Consider the following 25,646-nt stretch of genomic DNA (forward strand, 5'->3'; position numbering starts at 1 on the left):
TGGGTTGTCACCCACGCTGGTAACTGTTTACTTGGCCCAGCAGAGAAACTCTGTGCAATGTGTTGGAAATAATTATGCAGATGTGTTGGTGCACTTTGGATTTAACAGCAGCAATCAGGACTGGTCACCAGGTGAAGAGCTCTTGCCTGACAAATACAAGACTCTCTGCTTTGATGCTCAGGGAGAGCTCAGGGGAAATGTGCTTCTGCCCAGCAGCTGCTGGCCTTTGTGCTTTTGTACAGCCCCACTGAGGAAACAAAAGTTCCTGGCCTTGGTGCTTTGCTGCTGCTCAATCTGTCACTTCCAAGTGTCTTCTGGGGACTTCGGTGATGAATGCATCACACACAAAAATAAAGAGAACATCTGCCAAGCTGAACTTTGTTCATGTCAGCAGTGATGAACTTGCTTCAGGTTCAGCTCATGAAGGACCTATTGCTGCAATGATGGGCCTGACCAGTTCCCATTACCCCTGGTGAGAACATCCCTGCTGGCTGAGGGAGAAGCCTTAGGACAGCAGTGCTTATGTGCTGGATGTGAGGCTTTGGAGAGAGGGGTGGAAAGACAGGCCCCAGCAGCCCCAGAGCTCCTGCATGTGCTCCAGGGCTGATGCCAGGGCTGCTGCAGCTCTCTGCTGGGGCTCGGGGGGATCAGTGTCTGCTCTGGGCAAGGCACAGCATTTTGTTCTTATTCTTCTGCCAAAAATTTCACTGGAACAGAGAAGCTGCCAGTTAAGGGAATCCCTGGCCACACTTCAGCACTACATTCCATTCCATTCCATTCCATTCCATTCCATTCCATTCCATTCCATTCCATTCCATTCCATTCCATTCCATCCCATTCCATTCCATTCCATTCCATTCCATTCCATTCCATTCCATTCCATTCCATTCCCACTGCTGCCCCATGTTACATGCTCCTGCCCTCAGATGGCAGGATGGCAATAACACTCCTGGGGGAGACTTCAGGGCTTGCCTGAGAAAGAAGGGATCTTCTTCTTTTCAAATTATCAGGAGAAGAGGATCCAGCCAAGTTCAGCACTCAGTTTTCAGGACTGAAAAACCAGCAAATCAGTGCAAATCAGCCCCTGCATCTCCTACATCCCAGCCTGGGCTGTACCCACCAGACTCCTCTGTTCCTGCTGTAGCAGTCATCTCTCACACAGACCTGGCTCCCCAAGACCCAAGGACACAAGCTCTACAGCTGAACTTAACTCCTCTGAATTTCAGCCAACATCACTAAGCTGTTCCCTGAGCCCACAGATAGAAGAGCTGTGAAGGAGACATCCCTGACATTGGAATAACCAAATGAAAATACCAGTGCCAATAGATGGGGCTGGCAAGCTAAATTTTTGGCCTTTTATCTGTGAATTGTGAGCTGTTCCTTAAGATAGTTCTCATCCTGTTAGATCTACCCTTTCAATGAATCACTACTGCACCCTGACAGGCACTACCGCACTACTGACAGGCAGAAAAGATAAGGTATGGAGAGGGTTTCAATAGGTTATTTTCTTCTGCTTTTTAACTAGGGCCCTTTGGATGTTTGTTTCCTTGCATGGCATCTAAAGGCAGGTCCAGATCTCCCAATGACACCTGGCAATCCCCAGACACTGCTCTTGCTTTGAGCAGTGTGTCTGCTCAGATGATTGCCAGAGCTCCCCTCCAAAAGTTATTCTATACTTTTCTCTTCTAAATCAGCCCAATTGATTTTCAAATATTCACTAAATGTCTCATATTTCCTACACACCTCTGCAAGTACCCATGGGCATGTGGTATATTGATAGGCATTAGAGGAGCTCGACCTTCATGAAAGTTCCCAAGGAAGAATTCATGATCTTTTGGCAAACACTTAAACCAAAATGAAAAAAACCAGCAGAAACACAGGAACTTCAGAGTATTCAAAAAGAAATCTCAATGAAAAGGGGGCACAACCTTATTCAGAGATTTAAATCATCTGTTTGAAATTTTAAACTGGCTTTCAAAGGTTCATCATGGAACACAAGAGGTGACTGATGCCCTCAGCTGACAAGGGAAAGCAGATCAGCTTCAGGAACAGGACTGCACTGGCTGCCTGCAGCACAGCTCATGTTGGGCATCTGATGCAGGGACCCCTGCAAAGCCACGTGCCTGTGGCCTCCCAGAGAATGGCTCTGTTTGGCTGACAGTGCTGAGAAAGCATTTCAGGAGCTGCTTGTGCTCAGCAGGGTGCAAGCCAGCTGCCAACATGTTCCAGCAGCCTCCAGGAAAGCTGGGACAGAGAAAGCTCAAAGGCTGCATCCTGCTCAGAACACTGAAGGCAAGAGCAGCTGCCATCCATCCTGCTCCCTTCCAGCCAGGGCTGCAGGGATGCTCAGGCTCCTTTTGTTGCTCTTTCCCAGCCCTGTTATCACCCAAAGGTGTTTTGCACAAGGACAGATCCTCACCTCTGGGTGCTCAGCTGGAAACAAGCTTCCAGGTTCCCGGTGTTGCGGAGCAGCAGAGTCTTCTGCGTGCTGCACTTCACTGGACATGTGGAGAAGTCCAGCTGGTCAGGGAAGTCCAGGACAGCTCGGGCAGCAATGGCCCGAATTGGCACCACTATCCTTTCCCTTTCAGTGACACAGAGCAGCTTGTGGGAATAATCCTGCAGGAAAAGAAACTGCCTCAGCACAGGGCATTTAGTGCCGTTCCCATGGCAGAAGAAAAACCATTTCCTATAACCCTTCAAGGGCATCAATTTACCTATCCCACCCTAAATGAATACTAAGCTCTACTGATATGTCACATTTTAGAGGCACTAGCGCACTTTGCAAAACCTGTCTCAGTGGCATTAAGCTCTCGTGTCACTTGGTCATCCAGAGAACTGCCCTAGGCCACCATCATTTTTACTCTACATTTTAATGATGTTAAAGAATTCCTAAGTCCCTTCTAAGGAACATGGAGCTAGGGAACACAGGACATTCCTTTTTAGCTTTCTATATTCCCACTGTTTGAGAATAGGACAAAGTGTTCAACTGACTCGAAGCAGCAAAAAAAAGATGAGAAAAGAGCTGCACCCAAAGAGCTCCTGCACCTCTGGCCTGGTGTAGAAACATCAGCTGCCTCAGAACTCCCCTCCAACTTTGCCTCTCCAACCAAGTCAGGAGGAGAACAGTGCTAAGAGGCAGCAGGATGCTGCTGGAAAGAGCCTCTCTTTGTTTCCCTGCAAGGCTTCCTCCCTTCCATGCCATGTCCTCAACCCTTCTGGGTGAACAAGCCCCCAGATCACAACACTGACCCCCCAGATCCCAGCACTGAGATCAGACCTGCCAGGGTCTCAGCACTGCTGTTCAAACCTCCAGGCAAAAGCACCTTTGGCACGCAATGGGTGCCAGCTGACAGAGCAAGCACAGGGACAGGCATGAAGACAGAGGCACAGCAGCGTCACTGCCACGGGCTCTGGGCTCACAGCTCTGCCTGCAGCTTGCACCTGCCCTACACCAGCTCCTGCAGGCAGCTGTCCAAGTCCCTGCAGCTCAGCAACCTCCTGCTGACCAAGGGCACCCAGCAAAAAAAAAAACCCGGGAAAATATTCAAAGAACCTGGCAAAAACCTTCTAAAAACTTGGCAAAATATTCAGAAAACCCGCCAAAAACCTTCTAAAAACCCACCAAAAACCTTCTACAAACCCACCAAAACCTTCTAAAAACCTGGCAACAGTGTGCCTGTGCCTGTGCCAGGCCGGGCTCACGGGCACAGCACATCCTCTGCCCTGGCCCTGCAGCTGCACCATGCTCACTTGTGCTCTGGCACAGCACGGCTGCAAGGCTGCAGAACAGGGGCTGGGAAAAAGCACCGTCCTTGCTCCAACCCAGGGAGAGGCAGGGAAGCTCTTGCCAGGCAGGAAGGAGGAAAGTTCTCTGACCTCTTTGTTCCTCCAGTGTTTTCCATCATCATGAAACCCCTTCCACTGTACCTAGAGATGGCCCAACATCTATCAACAGCCCTCTGTCATTTTCATCCTGTTCCCTGGGCATCTTCCCTTGGCAATGCTCAGGGATGTGCAGGGAGGGGAAGCAGAGCCTGTCAGGCCTGGCTGCAGTGCCTGGCAGCCCGTGCCAAGCTGGGACTGGCTGCAGGCTGCCTGCCCACGGCCTGGAGCCAAGCTCCCAGCATGGAATGGGCTGCACCCAGAGTGCAGGGAAAACAGTGGCTTTGGAGAGCATTCTGTGTTTTGGCTCCTCCAGGCTCACCTTGTTCTCGCCGGGGCTGAAGCGGATGCGCACAGGGACAGACACGGCCGGCACCAGGAGACGGTAGGCATCGTTGGAGCCCATGACCTGGAAGTAAGGTGATCTCTCCATGGAGACCTTCACCACATGAGGAAACTGCAGCAAAGACATGAAACAATGATTTTGTCACTTGTGGAAACAGGATGAGAGGAGACCTGTCCATGCCCTGGTGTCATCCCTCCTTGACCCCTTTTCCAAAGCACTTTCAGCTGTGCATGTACAGGCACACAATTCATGAGGGTGAACTCAAATTCCTTCTGTCTGGCTCCAGCATTCTGACCAGGCCCAGTAGGGCGGTGCCTGGTGGGAAGGAAGGGCCAAGCAGGTCAGCAGCAGCAGGATGGAGACAGAGCACCTGAACCAAGTCATCTGCACATTCAACAAGGCCAAAAAACCTGCTGGGTCCTGCCAGCACACAGCCATGCAGTCGTGTTCCAGAGGGGGAATGTGCTCCCTGAAAGCAAACCAGCACATTGTCCTTGGGGAAGGAAGAAATTCCCTTCTAGTACATCAGGTTTGGGTAGGGATGTTCTGGGGATACAGTCATGCAGGCAGACCAGCAAGAAAGGAGACCAAACACTGTGGCCTTACTGGGAATAAAAGCAAACCTGAAAAGCCAAAGAAGGAACACAGCAGGACAACCCCTAAAACAAGGAGATGGCAAAGAGAATTTAAATGGGCAGTAAAGCAGCAAGGAAGAGTCATAAAACCATGAGAGCAAGCAGCTTGTCAAAAGTGACAGAAACACAGACAGGCTGTGCCTATCACTATGGGCTTCAAAGGCATTTTCTGCCTGGAGAAACAGGACCAGCAGTGTGGTTCCAATACTGAAAGGCAATTTTGGCTCTCCAGGGATTCTTGCTGCCTGTGCAGGCAAGCTGGGCTGCTGGGCATTCCTGCCTGCAGCCATCATGCCAGGTTCTGCCCTCTGGGATACACAGACACAGCAAACAAGCATTTTCTAGCACACAGATATCACCAACCAATGAGCACCAAAATGCTCTCAACAAGTCTAAACCAGATGACTTTGACTCCCTCCTGTCTCTTCTCACCAGCCCACTCTTGGCACAAGCCTCTTTTTAGAAAATGTTTTCCCTGACTGAAATTCCAATGGTCTCCGTTTTCCTCTTTACAGCGGAACACAACTGCTGACATTTTTCAACTTTTCCCCTCAAAGCTCTCTTGGCAAACTGCAAAACAACCACGATTTCTACAAGTGAAGGTGAAAACCTCCAGGAGCACATGGCTTTGGATGTGCTGTGGTTCTCCAAAGGGAAAGCAGAGCACAGTGTTGCTTTTGGAAAAGCTGAGCAGAGCTGGATGAAGCTTAGCAGGAGCCTCAAGTGGCACCTAAAGGGCTCCCTCTGCTTCTGCTACGTCACTCTGATTCCAGGGCTGCTTCAGAACACACCTCCTGCAGTGCCAATGCCATTAATGAAAAGTTATTCCAGCATAAAGTGCAGAAGACTCAGCCCCTGAGCTTTGACTGTGAGCTGCACAAAGGGAGCCCAACAGGCTGAGAGAGGCAGAGGAGCCAAGATTAACCAAGGAGACACAGGATGTGGTAAACACTCAAGGCAAAGCACGAGAGCAGATAAGAACTGTACAGGCCTCAACACTCCTACCAATCCAGAGCTTTCAAGAGAAGGCACCTCCTTTGGGACAGATACCGTCAACACATGGCCAAAGTCAGGGGAGAATTCCCAGCACAGGAAGCTTTCCACCATCTTGCAGAACAAAGGTGCTGAGACATTTTCTTCTGGACGTGCTGCAGCAGATACCCTGCTTTGCTGTACACTTCGGGAATTACAGCTCTCTCCTCTTCCAGCACAGTGTTAAAGCTCTGTAGAAACCTAGGCCAGGGCACTGGGAATATTTCTCTGTCTGCTCTGGGCTGTCCTGACCCCCAGGGGAGCACTGACTTTGACCCTCATTTATGGAGAAACTTTCCTAGACATCAATATAGGCTAGAATCCACAAAAGCGTGAAATAGATTAGAGAGAGTAGTGTAGGTGTATCACTTGCTGAGAAATTTAGGTTTTGGGATTTCTGTGGATAGAAGCAAGATGGAGGGCACAGAGCGTCATCCTGAATTTCTTCTTCATGCATCTTCTTCCTTCTTCTTCATGGGTTTGGGTGGCATTGTGTAATTGGGCAGAAAAGTCCGCATTGCATGCTTCCAGGGATCAGTTATTGGCTTAAAAGGGAAAATAATCCAGGTGTCCTTTCTGAATTGGATAGCTTAGTCTTAAAAGACTTTGTAACAAGAGATTGTTAGCCATTTTGTGCCTTGCTAATGACAAGCTGCCGAACTCATGGTTGTGAGACTGTTTTACTGATAAGAAATAATAAACACCTGAGTCTGAACGTGAACTACCATCTCGAGTGCCTTCAATCCCGACCCAGAGAAACCGATAAAGCTCCATATCCCAGCACTTACCTTGTCCACATTCATGAGAGACACTGTCATTTCAGAGACATCATGAGTGTTGAAGTTCTGAAATATCACCTCTGGTGGGGAAATCTGCACCAAGTTCTGCTTTGGGGGAGCTGACGGCAGCTGGAGAGGCGAGAGAGAGCAGGGACAGCTTCAGCTGCTGGGAGGAAGGCTCATGAAGGACAATCTTACACTGACCCCAGTGAAGTGCAGACTCTGGGGGGAGCACATCTGCCCAGCCCACACTGGGCAAAGAGTGGCTCACCCACCTCTGCTCGGAGCTGATGGAGAGCTGCTGGCCACACAGAGCAGGCTTGAGCCAAGCTGCTCTTTTGACATGTATTTCTCCAGCTTTCATTCTCCACAATGCCAGGCAGCACTTACCTTAAGCACAGCCCTGTGCCCATGCGGTCACAGAGCTCTGGGGCACTGCCTGAGCACTCATGGAGTAAGTAAAACCCATACATTTACATCAGACTCCATGGGAAACGATTTTGCGATGTCCTTCACTCTGACACAGGGAAACCAAGGCCCACACAACTGCAAATACCTTTTTTGATCTAGAACTTAGGCACCAGTAGCAGAGGAGGTGTGAGAGATGAGGTGATATTTGGCTGAAGCCAAAAGGTTATCAAGTTAAAGAATGAAAGTTGTTGATTCTCTGTGTTGTTTGGGGTTTGGATTTGTTCAGGTTGGTTTCTTGGGTGTTGCTGTGAGAGGAACAGGGTTGAAGACCTGACCAAAAGGAAGCAGGGTGAGAGGGGAGGGGACAGAAAAACTGGCGTTTGGAGGGAATGGAAGTTCCCAAGTACCCATCCAAAGGGAAAGGGGACAGAACAGCCCTCACCGGGTATAAAGGGGATAGAAAGATTGCCATTTTCTCAGAGGGTGTGTTTGTTCATCTCCAGGGGGAGGGAGACACGCCCAGCTCAGCTGAGTCCTTACTAGTAAACAGTTTCCTTTTGCTTCAATGATTTTGTCCCCTTTCATTGTATTTAAAAGTGAGTGCATTTCTAACAGAGGTAAAGGCAAAAATAAAGTAACACAGAAGTTAGGAAAAAGACAAATGAAGTGAATGCTGAATGAGGATAAGGTTCAGTTATTTTCTCAGCAACTTGGGTAAAAGTAGAGTTGGTATCTCCTTTTTCCATGAGCTTTAAATAGGTGCTTTCTTGTCATTATTGCTACCTTACTTGATACCATTGTAGAGGCATGTCTGGAATGACACAACAGCAGCAAATGCTTCTGGAGCAGAGACATTACTTGGAGAAAATTCTCCCCTTCTGCAGCCACACTGCTGTCACTGCAGAGACACCAGCAGCTCTCCTGTGTGACTCCAGGGCAGACACAGCCTGCTGAAGGGAGTGCCTGCAGCACACTGTCCCCCACTTGTGCCCTTCCCTGAGGTGTTCCCAACGCCCCTCTCCAAGGCAATCCTTAACCAGTGTGTTCAATGTCTCTTGCTGCCAATTCACTGCTCAACAGTGTGATAAATGAATGGGATTCGTGCTAACAATTGGAACTATATCGATATTTTAGAAAATATATGTTAAAAAGTCCTAGAGGAAAAGGATATGTAATTAGTGTCACAAAACAGATGTTTTCAGATGTTCATGAGAAAATAGGAGACAGGATGTAGTGTGAGATAAGTAAAATCCCAAAACGGAATAGGCTTCGAGATAATTAAAGAATTGGCCTTGAAATGGACAAAATTAGGATGATTCTAGGTGTTTATGAAATAATATAGCTTATTTTTGGAATATAATGCTGGCTTCTATAACACAAGACCTGGGACGCATGTGCAGCCTGTGGGGTTGTTCAAAGGACAGTGACGATGAGGAGAAGCCTTCGTCGGAAGCAACCAGTGAAAAGCCAAAAGACCCCTTGGAAACAAGCTGAGCATGCACTGTGCAGTACAATGATATAGATTTCAAGAATTGAAAATAGGAGGAGATTTACATAAAATTGTTGATGAACATGTATTAGCATACAGTATATAAGTTGTGTTTGGGTTCTTTTCTCTTTTGTACGGGAGGCAGGGTGAGAAACCCCCCCATACCCTGATTGTACCCCAATCAGTTTTGCTTGTGCTTTATCCTAACCACTGCCAAATTATTTTGTATCTATTTGATTACATTTGATTACATAATTTTATATAAAATTGCTGCTCAATTAAAATTGCTGCTAAATTCTAATTTTGTGGTTTATTAAATTAGACATATAGGACCTCATTCATAACAACAGCCCACCTTGGTCACCTACCCTTTTGGACTGTGCTTTCTACTGAGCCAGTCCTGCCATAAAAGCAGCTTGAAACACACCTCTAAGTAGGCACTGATCCACAGAAAGCACATCCATCCACACCCCTCTGCCCAGGCCGAGTCCCCTGCACATCTGGCAGCCTGCAAAATCTAACACCCCACCAGGGTCCAACACATTGTTCCAACCCAAAGCAGGAATGCAGTTGGTTTTGCTAAATCTGAAGGAATTCCTGCAGGTCCTCGGCCTTCCAAGGCCAACGCTGCCACTGTGGAGGGAATCCTGTGACCCCGAGCGTTTGATGGTGACCACACCAAAGCAAGAGGTGGCTCCTTCAGCAGGGGAATGGCACATGGCAATGTTGTGCCTTTGTGTCCCCAGCCTTCCCCCATTGTTTTAGCAATGGCAGCCACACTCCAGCACAGCCCAGCAGCTGCAGCAGAGGTTATTTGTGTTGCCTCAGGGCACATCAGGACTCCCAGTCCACCACTGCCAGCAGCTTGCAATGACAACAGCACCTGGACACGGAGGTGTTTTGCTGGAGGCAAGCCTGTCACAAGCACACACCCTCTTCAAACTTGCCATCAAGCAGAAAGGAAAAGAGCAGGAAAAGGCTACCTTTGGACCAGTCTTGCTCAGGTCTAGCCATGGGCCAATTCTGGGCAGAATACTCCCCCCAGTGCTGGCCTCCTTCTTCTTCATCTTGGCAAACTTCTCCTGCTGGAACTTAGAGGGAAGCAGCTGAAAGGCAAAACAAATAAAAAAAAAACAATATCAGCAAGAAGCTCAGAGATGTGCTTGTTCAGAAAGGCATTTCTTGAGCAAGTGGCACTGGCAAATAATTTGTGATCACAGCCACTAGGATAGTTCTGGAAGCCCTGGAAGTTACTTGCTGAAATGCAATAGCTAGAATAAATAATACAGGGTGCAATACACATACTCCAACAACATGGCTGTGGCCCATTAGTCTCTCTGTGATCTGATGTGACATGTTTGGGGATTTCTGCTCTTTGGCCATTTGTTTCCTCTTACATTTCATTGGATTGGAACAGTGACCTTTTCAGAGAGTGGGGAGGAGCTCTCAGAACTGCCCCAACTCCATCCCTGCACAACACTCACAACTCACAGCAGGAGACAGCACTGCTGGCTGAGTCCAAGAGAAGAAAGAAAGAAAAGATGTACCAAGAGGGAGGTGCACAGGAATGTGTCCAAGTTTTAGCTCTCTCTGTTAATGAGCATTTGTTTCCTCTGTCTGGGCTGACAGAGCCCTCCAGAGAAGAAAACAGAGGCATCTCCTTGGCAGAGCCTCAGCACTGGGGCACCTTCAGCCAAGTGAGCTCCAGACAGCAAGGGACCTTGGTGGCCCTGACTGCAGTGCTGCCTGCAGGGCTGGAGCTGTGCCCACCCAGGAGCTGAGAGAGAACAGCTGCTTTGGGAGCTCTTCTGGCTGGGACCAGCCGTGGCTCTCAAGGCTTTGGGCACAGTTTGAGCTCTCCCCCCACATGCCCAGGTGCCCAAGGGCAGGTTGGTCACAGCAGCACAGGGCAGTGCCCAGCCTGACAGAAGGATTTCCTGTGGCAAAGGGCAGGCACAGAAGCACATGCTGAGGGCTTCAGCTGCACATTGCTTTCACTTGGCTCCCGTGGCACAGCCAGGCAAGGCGCTGGGCTGTCCCTGAAACATCACACAGTGTTCCCTCCTGCACCAGGACAGCCCCCACCAACAGCAGCACAGCACAAAGAGCTGGGCAGGGGCTCTGCAGCTTCCCAGCACTGCTGGACAACAGGGGCAGGGACACCAGGGACACCAGGGCACTTGCCAGCCTGAGCACAGCCCCAGTGGCTACTCACAGTGTTAGGCTGCAGTCTTTCCCTCAGCAAAAGACGAGGTGTTGGTGTCTTTTTTGGGAATCCAGAAGCCATTCTGAAGGGAGGATGTCACAGAGGAACGACAAGGCCTCAGCAAAACTGGAAGGAGCAACAATGGAACTCTGAAAATCCAGAACCCAATTCATGGCAGACTCAACGCATATATGCTGCTAAACATTTTATATCATTTGAAAGTAGCTAAGTGCTTGTTTGGCATAAGTAGCTAGTATTGTTAGGCCTCTAGCTGGACTTTATTTGGACTAGATGGCTCCCTTGTGCAATTCAAAAATGGATCTTGCTGAAACCTGGAGCTAAAAAGCTGAACATTAATAATGCTTAGAGCAGACAAAGCTGTAGCTTAAATATTACTTAAAATCAGCTTGAGTGGGCCTCCTCTTCTTTAGGCTAAACACCCCCTGCTCTCTCAGCTGCTCCTCACTGGACTTGGGAGAGACTGCAATGTTATGGCTCATGGCTTAAATATTGCTATAAAGGACGTTTTGCCCACTGTGACAAAACTCTATAAAGAAGCTGAGAGCACCCAAGCCCACCCTTCCCTGAAAATGCCTCCTGACTGGAACTTGGGACTGCGAGTTCAGCCCCACAAGGGAACTTGAGACAAGATAAAGGTGACACTATTGTCCCATTAGCTCAGGTCTCCAGAGAAGTGAACAAGGCCAAGGGAGAAAAATAGATCCACAACAAAGCCAAAGCCAGCAGCTGTCCTGAAAATCAGTTCTATCTGCCTTCAGGCTGGGCAAGTCATAGTCACAGACTCCTCTGCTGAGGCCAGGTTTGCACACAAACCTCCCATCAACAGAGGCTCAGGAGGGAATTTTGGGACTGTGGTGCAACCTCTGGTAAGGGCCAGTGGACACCCATCCTCCCTCACACAAACTGGCTCAGCTCTAAAACCCCCCACCCCCAGAAGGCCACATCCAGGGGACATTCCCATCACAGACGCTGCAGGGGGTGTCATAGTCCATCAAAGACCCCCAAAGTGCCCCCAGAGCCATTCCTGAGCCCTTGCACCAGATGATTTTGCAGGGCATGCAAAGTAACACAACAGATCTGAAAATCCACAACCCAATTCATGGCAGACTCAAAGGATATACTGGTGCTGAAGATTTTATATTACTTGAAAGTAGCAATAGACAGTCAAACTTGCCCCACCCCAGGGAGGTACCTGGGAGGTCCCACCTTGCCCAAATCTGCATTAATCCATTGGAATCTTACATTTTGCAATACCTCACCACAGAGAAGACCAGAAGAGGATTTTATGGTATGCCAATGGGATCCATGGAATGGTGATATTTTTTACTTCATCTGTCTCTGTCATTCTCTTTCTTCCCCCTCTTCCCAACCCCATCTCCACCCCCTTCACCCCCCCCCCCCGCCTTTTTCTATTCCCTTCTCTCTCTTCCTCACATTTACTGTTCCATAAAATCCAGACTACTGACTTTGGCAAATTGCCTCATTTGCACCTCAATTCAGAGGCCTCTCCCTAATAATTTTAATAACCAGATGATAACAACCCACGGAAACTTGAACAGAACTCATTCACCTTGAAGCAGTTTAAGCAATCACTATAGGGAAAAAAAAGTATAGATGAGTACATTTAGAAAATGTTGCATTTCTTCAGTGCAAAAAAAAAGCACAATCAGTAGACGAACTATTGTTCATCCACTCAGCTGTGCATGCCACTGAACTGCTGCAGCAGAAGACTGGCATTATCCCATCCTGTATTTCCCTTTGGCCTTCTCTCTCAGAGTGCACATGAGACAAAACCAAACAGTTCAACTTTAGTCAATCTTTACCTTCAAAGGAAATTCACGATCTTTTCCAGAGGCCAATGCTCTGCACGTTGAGGAATCCTCTGCAGAGACCAATGCTCCGCGAACTGAGGACTCCTAGCAGAGGCCAATGCTCTGCACGTGCAGGATGTTGTTTGCAGAGGCCAATGCTCTGCACGTTCAGGAATTCTCAGCGGGGCACAATGCTCCGCAAATTCAAAGGACTCACTCGCAGAGACCAATGCTCCGTGAACAATTCACTCGGCGAATCGCCCAGTGTAGCTGCCTGTACGAGCCCAGGCTGCGCACACCCAGCCAGGGCCGCGTTCTCGGGCAACTGAGGCCGCGCCGCTGTCACAGACGCTGCCGCCCGCGCGGTTACCAGGCAACCGCGGCGCCCGAACCTCGGGGCCGGGCCGGGTTCCGGCGGGGCCGGGCCGGGTTCAGGCGGGGCCGGGCGGGTTTGGGCGGGGCCGGGCGGGTTCGGGCCGGGGCTGGGCCGGGTTCCGGCCCGGGGCCGGGCCAGGGCAGGGCCGCAGTGATTTTCAAAGGAGATTCTCAATTGAACTACTGCCATAACTTTCTGAAGAGTCTTTCTGTAAGTATTAGCGAAAGCCTAAAATGTGGTGCTAGAGGCACCTCTGTCAGGTCTGTCCCTTGCTCTCTGTGTAGCACTGGTGTTCTGTCCCGGCTGGAACAGCCGGAGGGGCTGAGCGAGCTGGGAAAGGGGCTCAGCCTGGAGAGGAGGAGGCTCGGGGGGACCTTGTGGCTCTGCACAGCTCCCTGGCAGGAGGGCGCTGCGGGTTCAGGAAGCGCCGGAGCGGCGTGGTTCCCTCTCTCCCGCTCAACCTCTTCCTCCCTCCCTCCTCCTCCCCCATTTCCGAAGCCCTCGCAGCCCGCGGGAGGAGCGGAGATGGAGCCGGGACAGGGCGGAATGCAGAGAGGGGATGCCAGGAGTAGGAGTGACTGGTCTGTACTGGGACCATACTGGGATCATGCTGGGAGGGAGTAGGAGCAGCGCGATGGCTGCAGCCAGGCCATGCAGGGCCTCCTGCCAAGGGGAATGATTTCAGACAAGTGCTGACTGCGTGGGAGAAGGTGTTTTGTGTTGGAGGGCTGAGTTATCACTGAAGTTTTTCACTTCTGATACTTGATAATATCAGTGTCATTTTGTCCATAAGGAGCACACTCAGTGCCTGAGACATCTCCATCTCCACCTGCTTCACAACTCCACTTGAAGGCAGATGAATATTATTTCCTTGTAAATGACCTGTTTTCACCAAATTCTGCAAACTCTTACTGAGGCTCTTTGCCATGAAGTTGATTTTCTATTTATTTTTTTCCTTTTTTTTTTTTTTTTTTAATAAGAATTGCTTTCTCCTTGCAAATGTTAAGTAAATTTTTCCCTGCCTGGGATGTCAGGAGGTGCACATCCTGTACAGAAACACTCCCCAACTGCATCAACAACCTTTTTGTACTGCTCAATGAGTCCTAGAAAACTGCAGAGCAGTTTTGTGTCTGCAGGTTACTTGGCAATCAATTCTCCATCTCTGATAAATCCTAATTTACAAGGAGAATGTGACGAACTCCCTCCTCTGCAATCAGGAGTTGGCAGTGCCCATTCTTCTGCAAATTTATGGGTTCAGCAGAATAATATCATAGGAACAGAGATGTTCTGCAGCATTGCTGCTTGGTTTGCTCCTCATTTTGTGGGGCAGACAGCAGCCTTCTACAGCCCTAAAAAGGACAGGGAATTTTCTGGACTGGAAAGAAAAGCATCCGTGAGAGAGGCAGAATGTGATGCTGTTACCCACGGCTGGTGTTGCCACCTCTGTTGTCAAATTTCCCTCACTTGCTGCCTTGGGGCATCTGAGTAATGGGTGGTTTGTAGTGATGTTCTCCTTATTGAAATCAGTCAAGAGTTTGTGGACTTATTTCCAGCATGAAAACAAACCCTGTTTTGCTGGTTGTATCAGGGAAAAATTTATTTGAGGCAGAGAGAGGACAGAAAGAGGTGAGAGACCACTGAATTTTTTCCATGTGGCTGCAGGGAGGGAGAACAGTTGTGGTGTGGAGATGCGTTGTTAATGTAAAAGCAACAAAAAGCAACCCAAATAGTGAGTGAGCATCACTTGAGCTGCACCTCTGCCAGTTAGGGATGGATCCCTCCTGCTCCTTCCCCTGCCTGAGGCACCTGTGTGGGGCTGGTTGTCCCTGTCATTTACCTTTCAATTACACAACAAACAACAAGTTTCTTGGAAAACAGTTGGCTTTTCAGACTCTCCCGGGCATTCAAGTGAGTCCAGGAGATGTGCTGATAAGTGGCTTTGGATGGTCTTGGCTGTTGGGTGTTGCTATGTTTCCTGATGCTCCAAAGCAATCCCTGGCACGCTGCTTTTGTGAAAGGCAGAACAGCTCAAGAGAAAAATGTGCTCGAAATTACCTGTTCTGGGGAAATGCAATCACTGCGAATTTTCTGCTGGGAACTGCTTGTGAACAAAGATGGAGCCTGAATGAGGGATCTGCCCTTGTGGGGGTGCCTTACACTGACACAAAGCTCTCTGTGCCTCTCCAGAGGGTTGTCACCCTACAGAAACTTGTCACTTGAGGAATCTCCTGGCAGGGCAGGGAGGGGGATTTGACATCACAGCTGCATGCCTGGGAAAAACAACGAGGCAAATTCTCCTTTTCTGGCCAGGAAAGCCAGGGTGTGTGCCTGCTGTGTTCCACGAGGAGGAAATCAATTGCTGAGGGATTTCTGCTGGGAGATTTGTGCTTTATGAAATTCATGCCAGGGGCAGAGGACTGGGGAGCTGCCAACAATAGCACTGTCTTCCTCCCCTCTGCTGCTTTAATTGTTTGTAATGATTTAATAAATAGCGCTGTTCTTCCCTGCAGCAAACATAGGCATGTGGCATTTTATTATCTTTATTAGGGCTCCTGTTTGGAATTTCTTTGCTGTATTTCCTTCTTTGCAGAATTGGTCCAAAACTTGGAGGAGTTGGTGTGAGAACTGGACTTTGTGCTGTCAACATTCTGAGTGTGGAGCCAGTGCTAAATCCGTGCAACTATATGGGAATGGAATAAATGACAGTATTTAAACAAGGAAATGCTCCTGGCTTAGGCATTTTATCTGCACAAATGCACACTAGGAGAGGAAGAGCAAATCAGGTACAAGCTCCCACTACTTACAGAAGAATGAATGGAAGTAACTTCCTGTTTAGGCTGGAAATTAGGAGAACATTTGTACCCATCAGAAGGGTGTTGAACTGGAGCAGCTGCCTAGTGACAATAGACAAGTGGAGAAGTGAAACCCCAAATTAAAGGCTTTTAGTGTGGAGTTTTTTGGATGTTGGGGTCTTCAGAAGTAGATCTTGAGTCCCACGGGCAATGCAGGCAGCTTCCCAGGGGAGCATCTCTGTCCTGTGCCAGGGCCCTGCTGCCCTGGTCCCACAGAGTGATTTGGGGGTACCTGATGGCCCAGCAGAGTTTCGGGAAATGCCTCAATGTTTGTTGGATTTGAATGGCATTTGGGTCAAAGTGAGTTTCTCCTCTGAGGGATGGAGTCTTGAGCTCTCACAGGTTTTGCTTGAACATGTCTTTCATCTGTCCCCCAGCCCAAAAACCCCCAGCAGATCCCTGCTCCTCCCTCTCTGTGTCTCCCACAGCTGTGATCCTCAGAGCTTTTCCCTTACACAAAAAAACCTGGAAATTGGCTGGTATTTGTTGCCTCTTGGCAACAAAATTGTCTCCTATTGTGCAGCTCAGGGGGAAAGGAACCTCTTCCTCCCTTCAGTTTGCTGCAACAAAGTGTTTTGTTCGTCTTTGTGAAGAACTAGGAAGAAACACTTCTTTGAAAGCTGAGGGAGCCCAATTCAATTCCCTTATCATTTTGAGCAAAATAACCAAGTTATTTATGTTGAAAGTCACTCCAAAATTTTGAAGAGACCTTTTTAGAAAATATTTCTCTTGGTGACTGATTACAAGTGGGTATGGAAAGAAACTCTTTGCCTTGAACCACTCAAAGCAGTAATTTCTTCCCAAAGAGTAGATGTAATTTCATTTTCTGGGTGAAAAAAATTAAGTAGAAGTGGACCAAAGGAGCTTCAAGCTGATCTCCATTTGCTGTCAATGACTGAATTAAATGCACAGGCTTCCTATCAGCTGTGCCCGACAAAACATTGCTTTTGGGTTATTGGAGGTTTTGTCAGAAATCTTTGTAGCATGACTAGTTCATGGACTTATCTCTGCTGGCTTCAGTCATTCCTGCTGTCCATCATATCTTCCTATTATGAGGAAGCTATTTTCATTATGTTGCCTTTTAATTCAGATATCTGAGCCTTTTTCTACTTCTGGTCCCAGTTTTCAGGAGGACAAACATTTTCTTATCTGTGAGTGTATTCAGTGGTGGCCACACAAGTGAAGGCAAGGAGCTGGCAGGTGATAATTTATGGAACTCTATAATGGGAAAACCTCAGCATTCAATTTCCATCTCCTTAGAAATCTTTATTCCTTTTCTTGTCTCTTGTGCTCTTTGTGGCTGGTCTGAGTTTAGTGCTTGGAAATACAATTCTATGGACCCAATTGCTTTGAAAAAGAATAACCTTGTACACAAAGATAAATAAATTTAACTTTTCAATATCAGAGCAGTTTGACATCCAGTCTTGGGGACCTGGCAGTGGTTAGTGCCTGACCAGCCTCAGAACACAGAGTTTGTCTGATTTAGGTGAAATTTCATTCATTGGAGACAAAGTAAAATTGCCTCTTATTTGCTCAGCACTAAAAATCCATCTGAAGCTGATTGCCAAGAATTGCTGCTGAGTGATGGGATTAACCCCTGTAATGGCACCATGAAACGAGAGACTGGGAGAGGAATATTAAACAATGGCATTTCCAGCCATGTGCAGGCCCTGGTGTTCTGCTCTTGGCTTGGTGCTGTCAAAGGGGCTGTTTTGATGGTTCTAGAGGCACTAACCTGGGCAGTGAAATGCACCTCAGGCACCAATTGCATCTCTGGTGTCTGCAAGTGCCTTTATCTCCCTTCATGCTCCTCAGAACCGAAATCCTGCAAGGACCAAGTGAATCTGAGACTTTGGGAAGGCCCAATAGTGACAGATTTTGGTGAGATTTGAGTCAGGAGATGGAAGCAGCAGCAGAAGGTGCTGTAATCTTCATCCCTGCACTCTCCTGCATGCTGATACAGTGTGAAGGAGGCAGGGATTCCATAAAGCACCTTCTGTAGCTCCTGAGGGAAAACAAGTGGCAAGTTCTTTAATTTCTTAGAGTTTCAGGCATGTTTGGCTGTGCTGCACCTCGGGGCCAGGCTCTGCCACTCTGTGCTCCAGCTGGTGCTTCCAAACTGCCCTCTGTGATTTTTATTTGCAAACCAGCTCTCTGACCAGCTTCCACTTTGCTTTAAAACTTCAGCACCACGTTTGTGGCTGAACAGGTCCCAGAGCTGGGGAGGAGGATTTGAGATGCAATTTGCATCACAGAGTTGTTACAGTGGGGAAAATGTCACATCCCTCCTGTGCCTGGAGCTGCTAATCTTGTTCTGAACATTGAAAACCTCTTCAGCTGCTCTCATTATACCTCAATTTGATTACTGCTTTGATTTCACACCTCTTTCATGCAGGCTTTTCCTCTCTCCTTGGCTGGAATTGTCAGGCCTGAGAGGAGAAATTTTGTCAAGCCTTGGGACAGTTCCCATCATCTATCCCTGCTCCTAAAGCTGCTTTGAATTATCTTGGGAATCTGAGTGTGAGGGAAACTGGCAGGACTTTAGTGAGAGGAAAAGTAAGGCACAGAGGCCAAAATGTAAATGCAGAGTCTGGCTTACCAGAGTCTGCAGAGTTGTGGGGATCTGGGCCCTGCAAACTCATGTTGTTCTCTATGAATAGCTGATTCCTTCTGTATCTTCTCCTGAAATTCTGAGCACCAGGGCTGGTGCTGGAACTGCAGCCACACAAACTCCCCACAGAGCTGTGTGGGACCCAGTGGGAATCATTGATTTGCTGCTTTTGATGAAAAGTAGTGACATGAACCTCAGTGTCAGGGAGGTGACACATTAATGCTGCTGTCAGACAGTGCCCACACACCGTGTCTGGAGGTAGCTCTGGAGAAGATGAAGAAAAACCAGGATTAAATCCCACGTGCTACTGAGCTCTATCAGAAACTGCTTGGACTGAAGTCTGTGAAGTGACTGGGGAGAGCTGGATGAAAGGGACAGCTCTGAGAAGTGTGTGGTACATCATTGATGTCCTAATACTGATCTTTGCACAGAGATGAAAACGTATCAGTTTGCATGGCCTGAATGTCTGGCTCTGGAAATTCTGCATTGCACAAGATGTGCTGAGCTCAACTGGCTCTGAAATATCATCTCTGCACCTTAGCCAGGAACAGCATCAGAGTTCTGAACAGATTCATCAAAATCAGTCATAAGTCAGAAGCAAACCTTGGCAATACACATCTGTGGCAGGTGAGGAGAGCAAAAGCTCCCATTCTTGTTCTTGGAGAATGAATTCAGCAATAAAAATTCCTCTCTCTTGGCATTAAAATACTTTAGTGTCAGCTCTGCCCCAGACTATCAGTGTCAAGTATTTCTCTGGGTGCTTGGGGGTAGGTTCTCCCCCTGTAGCTCTCTGCAGGTTGGTGCTAATTCAAGATGTTCCCTCAGCTTCAGATGTTTTGCTGCCTGAGCAGAGTGTGCAGAACAGGGATTACAAGCACTGACATTTGCTGTGCTAGAAAGTGCAAGGGACACATTTGTGCCAATGAACGTCACACCTTTAACTAGGAGGATCAATTCTTGTGCTCAGCAGAGTCTGTGGACAGAGGGGGTTTTCCAAAGGAAATCTTGGTCCATGTAGGGCTGAGGCTCCCTCCAGGCTGGCTCCAGCCCCTCAGGGTGCCCAGGAGCAGGGCTTGCCCACAGCCCAGTGCACCCTCCTTAGCCCTGGGGCTGCCCAGGGAAGAGCCATGGCTGAGGCTCTGCAGGAGCACACAGGCTCAGCCCTGCTCCAACATGGGATCCATGGGCCAGGGCACGCTGGGCTTTGCCCCTACAGCTCCCAAGTGTGTCCAGAGCAACTGCAAGGAGAGGCTCACCTCTGTCAGTGGGACCCCTCTGTGCACAGGGACCCCCACTCCTGGCGTGGCTGTGCCAGGGACCTCCAGCCCTGGGAACCTGGAGCAAGTGGAAACTACAATTTTGCAAAATGCTGCCTGTGCCTGAAGCAAATGCAAGGAGAACTGGGGTGTGAAAAATAAAATTTGTTTATTACAGAAAAACAGCAGCAAAAATACAGAACACATTTACATTGTAAGAATATTTGCAACAACAACAATCAATAGAACATATATACATAAGAACCTATCTAACAAAAATAGATGAAACATATTTACAGAAGACAAAAAGCCCTAAAACCTATAAGACAACAACAACATGTAAAAGGTATGTACAAAAGGGTGGCATCTCTGTCCATGATGTCCATCGGTCCTGGAAGAAAAGCAAATGCCACGGTCACTCCAGTCAGGCACAGAGGGGCTCTTCCATGTGCCCCCAGGCTGGCACATGCTGGCCCAGCAGCTGGACTCTGCTACCAGAACTGAGCCTGGCTGGGTCTGGCATGGAGCCTGTGTGGAGCAAAGCAGGCACAGGACAGGCTGTGGATGGCCACCAGAATCCAGTGCCCTGGCTACAATGTCCCTGAGCAGGGAGCACCCAGCCCAGCCCCAGCCTGGCAACAGGAGACCCACTCTGCCTGTCCTGCTGCTGGCATTGCTCTTCATGCCAAGATCATGGCCTCTTCCTCACCTTTTTAATCAATATCCATGTCCTCAATGGACTCTTCCACATCCACATCCATCTCTTCTTCCTCATCCACATCCATCTCTTCCTCTCCAGAGTCTTCTCCGTCTATTTCCATGTCCTCCTCCATATCAATCTTCGTATCTACCTCCATGTCCTCCTCTCTGTCTGGGACAGCCTGCAGAGGCAGCAAAACCTCAGAGTGGGGTCCCTGTCCCACTCCATGCCCACAGAGCTCCAGCCCACCCGGGCAGCTGGGGGGTGTCCACCTCCATGGAATGGCACCAGACCTTCCTCAGAACAAATGGGAGCATCCTGCAGGGCTGGATGATGAAATCCAGGCACTCAGGAGCTGTCAGGAATGATCGGGGTATCGGGGGGATAAGAAGAGTGAAAGGCGAGGGCAGGAGCAAGGTGCAGAGCGTGTCAGCACAGCGGCCAAGGGTTGTGTTGTGCCCTTTGCTGGGCGCTGGACGTTCCAGCTGGAGCGTGGGCTGTGACATCACAGTTCCCAGGCTCCATCTGAAGTGGACAGTGGAGACCATGGAATGATGGAGTCCCTGAACGGTTGGGCTTGCAAGGGAGCCTGAAGAACAACATCTTGTTCCCAGCTGAGCAGTCTTCCCCCAGAGCGTGCTGCTCAGAGCCCTGTTGCCAAGGATGGGGCATGCACAGCCTCTGTGCACAGCCTGGGCCAGTGCCCCACCACGCCCAGTGGAAAAGAGCAGCTTCCTTAGATGCAGCTTCAATCAACCTGCTGCAGTTGAAAGCCATCCCCCCTTGTCCTGTCACCACAGGCCCTGCTGAACACTCTGTCCCCTTCTTTCCTGCGGGACCCTTCCAGACCTGCAGAGCCACAGTGAGGCCTCCCAGTGTCTCCTCTCTCCAGGCTGAGCATCCCCAACCCCACTTGCCCAGCAGTCAGTCACATCAGGGCCAGTCAAGGCTGCAGGGTAGCAAATAGCATCAGGAACTGAGAGATGCAAGCTTTAGACCCCGGTTTGCCTCTAAATGTACAAAATTAATAACAGTGGAGAGGAAGATGGTGGGACACTGGTTCTGTTCTAACTAGTGATTATTATTTTTCTTCTTTTCTGTCATGCTGACCCAGGTTTTTCTGTTTGAAAGGAAGCTTGGCACAATGTCCATTGTCTTCTCCATTTGTGAAACACTAAGTGGAGTGTGGGCAGGCTGATACGCAGAGCAAAACCTGAAAATATACTAGTGATCCTGAGCCTGGGGGATGCAGCTAAACCCAGCCAAAAGTAATTTCTGGAAAGTTGATCCTGGTTTACATTGTCTTGAGTTTGGCTTTGCCAACTTCACCAGTCATTTATGAAAAAGCAAACAAAAAACTCAAACCAAATCAGACAAAAACCCAAACAAATAAAGAAACAAACAAACCCATGCAAACTGATCCAACAAATAGATAAAAAACCCCAAATAAAACCAACGGAAATGAAGAGTTTGTATTAGTTGTGAGGATAGCACAGCAGGCAAATGGCTGCTTCCCACAGGATCACCATCAAAAGCCACGTAGAACAGCTGCTCCAAAATATACCCAACAGGAGAAAAAGAAAAAGTGATGCATGGCAACTTTGGGGGCATCTCCACATTCAGGTGAAGGATGAGCACGCAGTGGTACAGATCCAGCATTGCCCACCCTCCAGGCTGCTCTTTGCTCCTGATGAAAGACCCTTGCAGGACTGTGGCCCCTCTCAGTGCAGTGTCAGTCACTGCCAGAGCTCTCAGCTGAGCCACTGGCATTTGCAGAGTGACATCCAGCCACAATCCTACTGCCTGCTGAGCATCTGTGGAAGATCCTGAGCATCTTCATGCCTAGGACTGCCGCTTCCCCAGCTGGCTGATGACAAGAGAGGGGGCGGCAGGTTCCCCCTGGAGCTCCGTTGAATCCCACTTGTCAATTGTTTTGGTGCAATATAAAACTCAGGCAGCGCACACGGGTCCCAGGGAAACTTTATTTGATGGTAAACTTCCCCTTTTCCTCTCCTGGGACCCCGATCAAGGGGCAAACAAAGACTTAAATGTGGGGGGAGGTCAGGGGTAGGCACAACTTTCAACAAATCAGGAGAGTTGGGAGTAAAAATCCTAGGCAGGGATAACAGCAGTGAACCAATAACATTCCAAAGGAGGAAAAGCAGTTTCAATAAGCGGTTAAAATTTGGAGAAATAGAAACTGGAAACTAGTTGACAAAATTACTGGGAAAAGGCGGAGACAAAAGGAAAACAGCACCAAGGAAAACCACCAAATCACAAATCAAACCATAAACCTACTAATAAACCAAAAAGCATGATACGACATCTGCCCGTTCTTAAATACAAAAAGGACATTAAAGTTTATCTAAAAGAACAAAAGTTATTAGTGTTATAAATCATAAAATTTTACAAACGTAAAATAAAACTAATTATAATTTAAAAATTTTTCAAAAACTCAAATAATTTTGGATATGTCTAATTTAGCTTATACTTGTCTTGTTTTTCACTGATTATGCATTTTAACTATAATTTTATTCATTTCTTCAATTCACTGCGAAATAATATCTTAATTTTTGAATAATTAGCTGGTAAAAATTGGGCTCAAAAGGTAATTAAAAAATTGTTTTAAATTGTCAAACAAAAACTCAAAAGTGGCAAACTTAAAAAGAATTTAACATTTCATAGAAAGCTTACCATTTCATAAAAGGATGTTCCATAGAAAGATGTTTCATAGTTTCCAGGAGTTAAATGTGTAAAACAAACGAATTTATTTCATGTTAAATAAATATAAATTTTCTATTCATTTTGACTCAAAACTTATGATTTAAAACTTGAAGTATGGTATTAAATTGATTAAAAACCAATTGGCTCCTGGTTACTATTTTTTTAACAATTTAACATTTCTTTTATTAATACAACTACAATTTATTTCATAATACAAAGCAAAGCAGTGAGATGTTCTTCACATCAATTTGGCTGATCTTCTCTGTTTCAAAACTTCAGTTATCTTGTTCTTCTGTTGGGAAACTCAAGTTTGAAGGTTTTCTCTCTTCAAGGAAATTCAGTTCAGAAAATGGTCATGATCAAATGTAGCATAGTAGACTTTGGTGTAGTTATAACATTCTTCTTTCTATAACATGCAACTGAACAACTGGGTTAGTTTTCCAATATGATTTCAAATATGACAAACAACTCATTTTTTTAAAAACCATACAAAAACATATGTTCAAAATAAAACCATTTAATTCTTCAAAACTGAAAACCTGTATAGTAATTGAACTTTTATAAATTTAATCAAATGAATAATCTTTTACTTCTGTAAAAAGCACTGTTTAAAAACCTTTAAAAAGGTATTTTGCATTTTCAAATCACATTAGTAACTTTTCAAATTAACAAACTAATTATTATTAAAACTCAATTGTTATAAAACCTCTAATTAATTTAAAGCAAAAACTTTAAGTTCACCCTTTAATATCATCACTGTGAGTATGGCCTTTGCAGGGCCCTTTGCAAAAAGGCAATACCCAGGGTTTAAAGGATAATTCTATAATTGAATTTTTAAACTTGTCAATTTTGTCAAAATATAAACTGAATTAAAATTTGTGCTTTTGCCAATTTATAGTAATATAAAATTAAAAGGAACATTGGGCAAGGTTTGACTAGGAAACTGGACAGGGAAACTTGAGCAGCACTTCTTAGAGTTAAAAATTAAAATACTTTAATAATTAAAAATATATAAAGTTGCATAAAAATAACAAAACCTTCTAAATTGTTCTTTTGGTTCTCTGCTTACTTATTGTTTCTTGCAATCACTAAAATTCACAAGTCTATAATTTGAAAATTTCTTACAAGGGTTTTTTAAAATCCTAAATTATTTAAAAGGTCTTTTATAAAAATTAAATGCTAATTCAATCTGAATTTCACAGAAGATGTTGTAAAACAATTGCTGGCTGCTGAAGTGATTAGGGTTATGTGAGGGGATGGATCCGGGCCCGCTGCCCTGTGGGGGAAAGCAAGACTGCGATTACCAGATCGGGTTTCCAATTCTCCCTCTTCCCCGCAGGGCTCCCCTCCCGAGGGGAGGGGGGCTCTCAAGGAGAGCGGTTTCTGGGGAGGGGCCGGGTTGGGGTCCTCGTCCCCAGAGGCGGAACTGGGAGAAGGAGTAGACATTGCTTCAGACCCACGCCTCCCCCTCAGCAGGAACGGGCTGACACCTTCCCCGTGGAATGTGGCCCCCTCAGGGGAGGATGGGCTGCCGGAGAGATTCAGGACCGGAAAAGAAGGCAGCGGGGAAAGCATGTCTAAGGTGGAATGGCCATCCTCCATCTTAGACAAAGAGCAGGGTGGGGGGCCTGACTCGCTGCAGTTCCCCACTGAGGCCTGGACAGCGAGCGGCCGGGCGCTCGGAGCAGTGCGGCCAGCCAGCTCCCAGGGAGGTGGGGAGGGGAAGGGGTTTTTTTGGAAAGTCTGAGGGACAAGGGAACAGGGGAATTCCAGTGTGCTGCTGACCTGTGAAAGTCTTTTGTCTTGCTCCTGTCCTTCTTAGAAGGACAAGAGGAGGACCTTCTGATGAGGTGGGAGAGGGAAACGTGCCAGAGATAAAGATCCTCACGGGCCTGGCCACGGGCCCTTGAGAAAATTCCACCCGCCAGGGATAGAAAAAAGAAAAAATATAAAAACCCCCGCTGTGGCACAGCTCACCCACTGGCGCTGGGCCTCTGGCCGATTTTTCCTGGGAGACGAGATATCCGTCCAGCCAGCCCTCTTCTGACAGATGAGTGATGCTGGTTGACCACCACAGCAGTTCCACTTCTCATCAGGGTGCGCTGAAACTGATGTTCTGATCGCTGACAGACTGGGGACTTTCTCTTTCTCGGCTTGCTGCCTCCAGGGACTTGGGTGTTCCCGGTGCTCCAAAGCCTGTTCCCAAGACTGAGGGCACGGCCACTGTGGGTCCCTGGTGTGCTTGTCCCAGTGCACACACCTTGCCTTGCTGCAGGAGCCCAGCAGCTTTTTTTCTGCTGTCTGCGCTAAGCCCTGACTCAGTCAAGTCTTCCACAAGCTTTCTTTCTCCACTTCTGAGTGAGAAGGAAGGGCAGAGAAAGTCTATAGAACCATAAAATTCACCGATGGGCTCCTCTTAGAGTCATAAAAGGAGCTCGTAAATGATCTTATCTTGCCCCACATTGGAAGCACCAAAGTGCCGTTTCCCGGCTAGCTGATGACAAGAGAGGGG

The 25,646-nt window shown here is 47.7% G+C and overlaps 1 protein-coding gene, 3 long non-coding RNA genes and 1 pseudogene across 4 annotated transcripts in view; 3 read left to right on the forward strand and 2 right to left on the reverse strand.

Annotated features, from left to right (window-relative positions):
* Positions 1 to 25,646, forward strand: part of LOC135292520 (zinc finger protein 420-like) — a 228,633-nt pseudogene that overhangs the window by 42,332 nt on the left and 160,655 nt on the right.
* The window catches only part of LOC135292470 (hydrocephalus-inducing protein-like), a 94,900-nt gene that overhangs the window by 11,973 nt on the left and 57,281 nt on the right, over positions 1 to 25,646 (reverse strand). The window contains exons 3-5 of the mRNA XM_064406671.1: positions 6,687 to 6,806; positions 4,208 to 4,342; positions 2,420 to 2,619 (exon numbers count right to left, since the gene is read on the reverse strand). Of these exons, the coding sequence (XP_064262741.1) occupies positions 2,420 to 2,619; positions 4,208 to 4,342; positions 6,687 to 6,806 (455 nt within the window). The remainder of the gene's footprint in view (positions 1 to 2,419; positions 2,620 to 4,207; positions 4,343 to 6,686; positions 6,807 to 25,646) is intronic.
* Positions 13,093 to 15,713, forward strand: LOC135292548 (uncharacterized). Its single transcript, XR_010354787.1, has 2 exons — positions 13,093 to 13,201; positions 15,582 to 15,713. It is a non-coding gene; the product is annotated as an uncharacterized LOC135292548 (long non-coding RNA).
* LOC135292571 (uncharacterized) lies at positions 19,861 to 20,864 on the reverse strand. Its single transcript, XR_010354808.1, has 3 exons — positions 20,704 to 20,864; positions 20,420 to 20,591; positions 19,861 to 20,101 (listed from the first exon to the last, which is right to left on the reverse strand). It is a non-coding gene; the product is annotated as an uncharacterized LOC135292571 (long non-coding RNA).
* Positions 20,981 to 21,875, forward strand: LOC135292553 (uncharacterized). Its single transcript, XR_010354791.1, has 2 exons — positions 20,981 to 21,426; positions 21,525 to 21,875. It is a non-coding gene; the product is annotated as an uncharacterized LOC135292553 (long non-coding RNA).

This window comes from Passer domesticus, unplaced genomic scaffold (assembly GCF_036417665.1).
Source record: "Passer domesticus isolate bPasDom1 unplaced genomic scaffold, bPasDom1.hap1 HAP1_SCAFFOLD_37, whole genome shotgun sequence".
Taxonomy (NCBI): Eukaryota; Metazoa; Chordata; class Aves; order Passeriformes; family Passeridae; genus Passer; species Passer domesticus.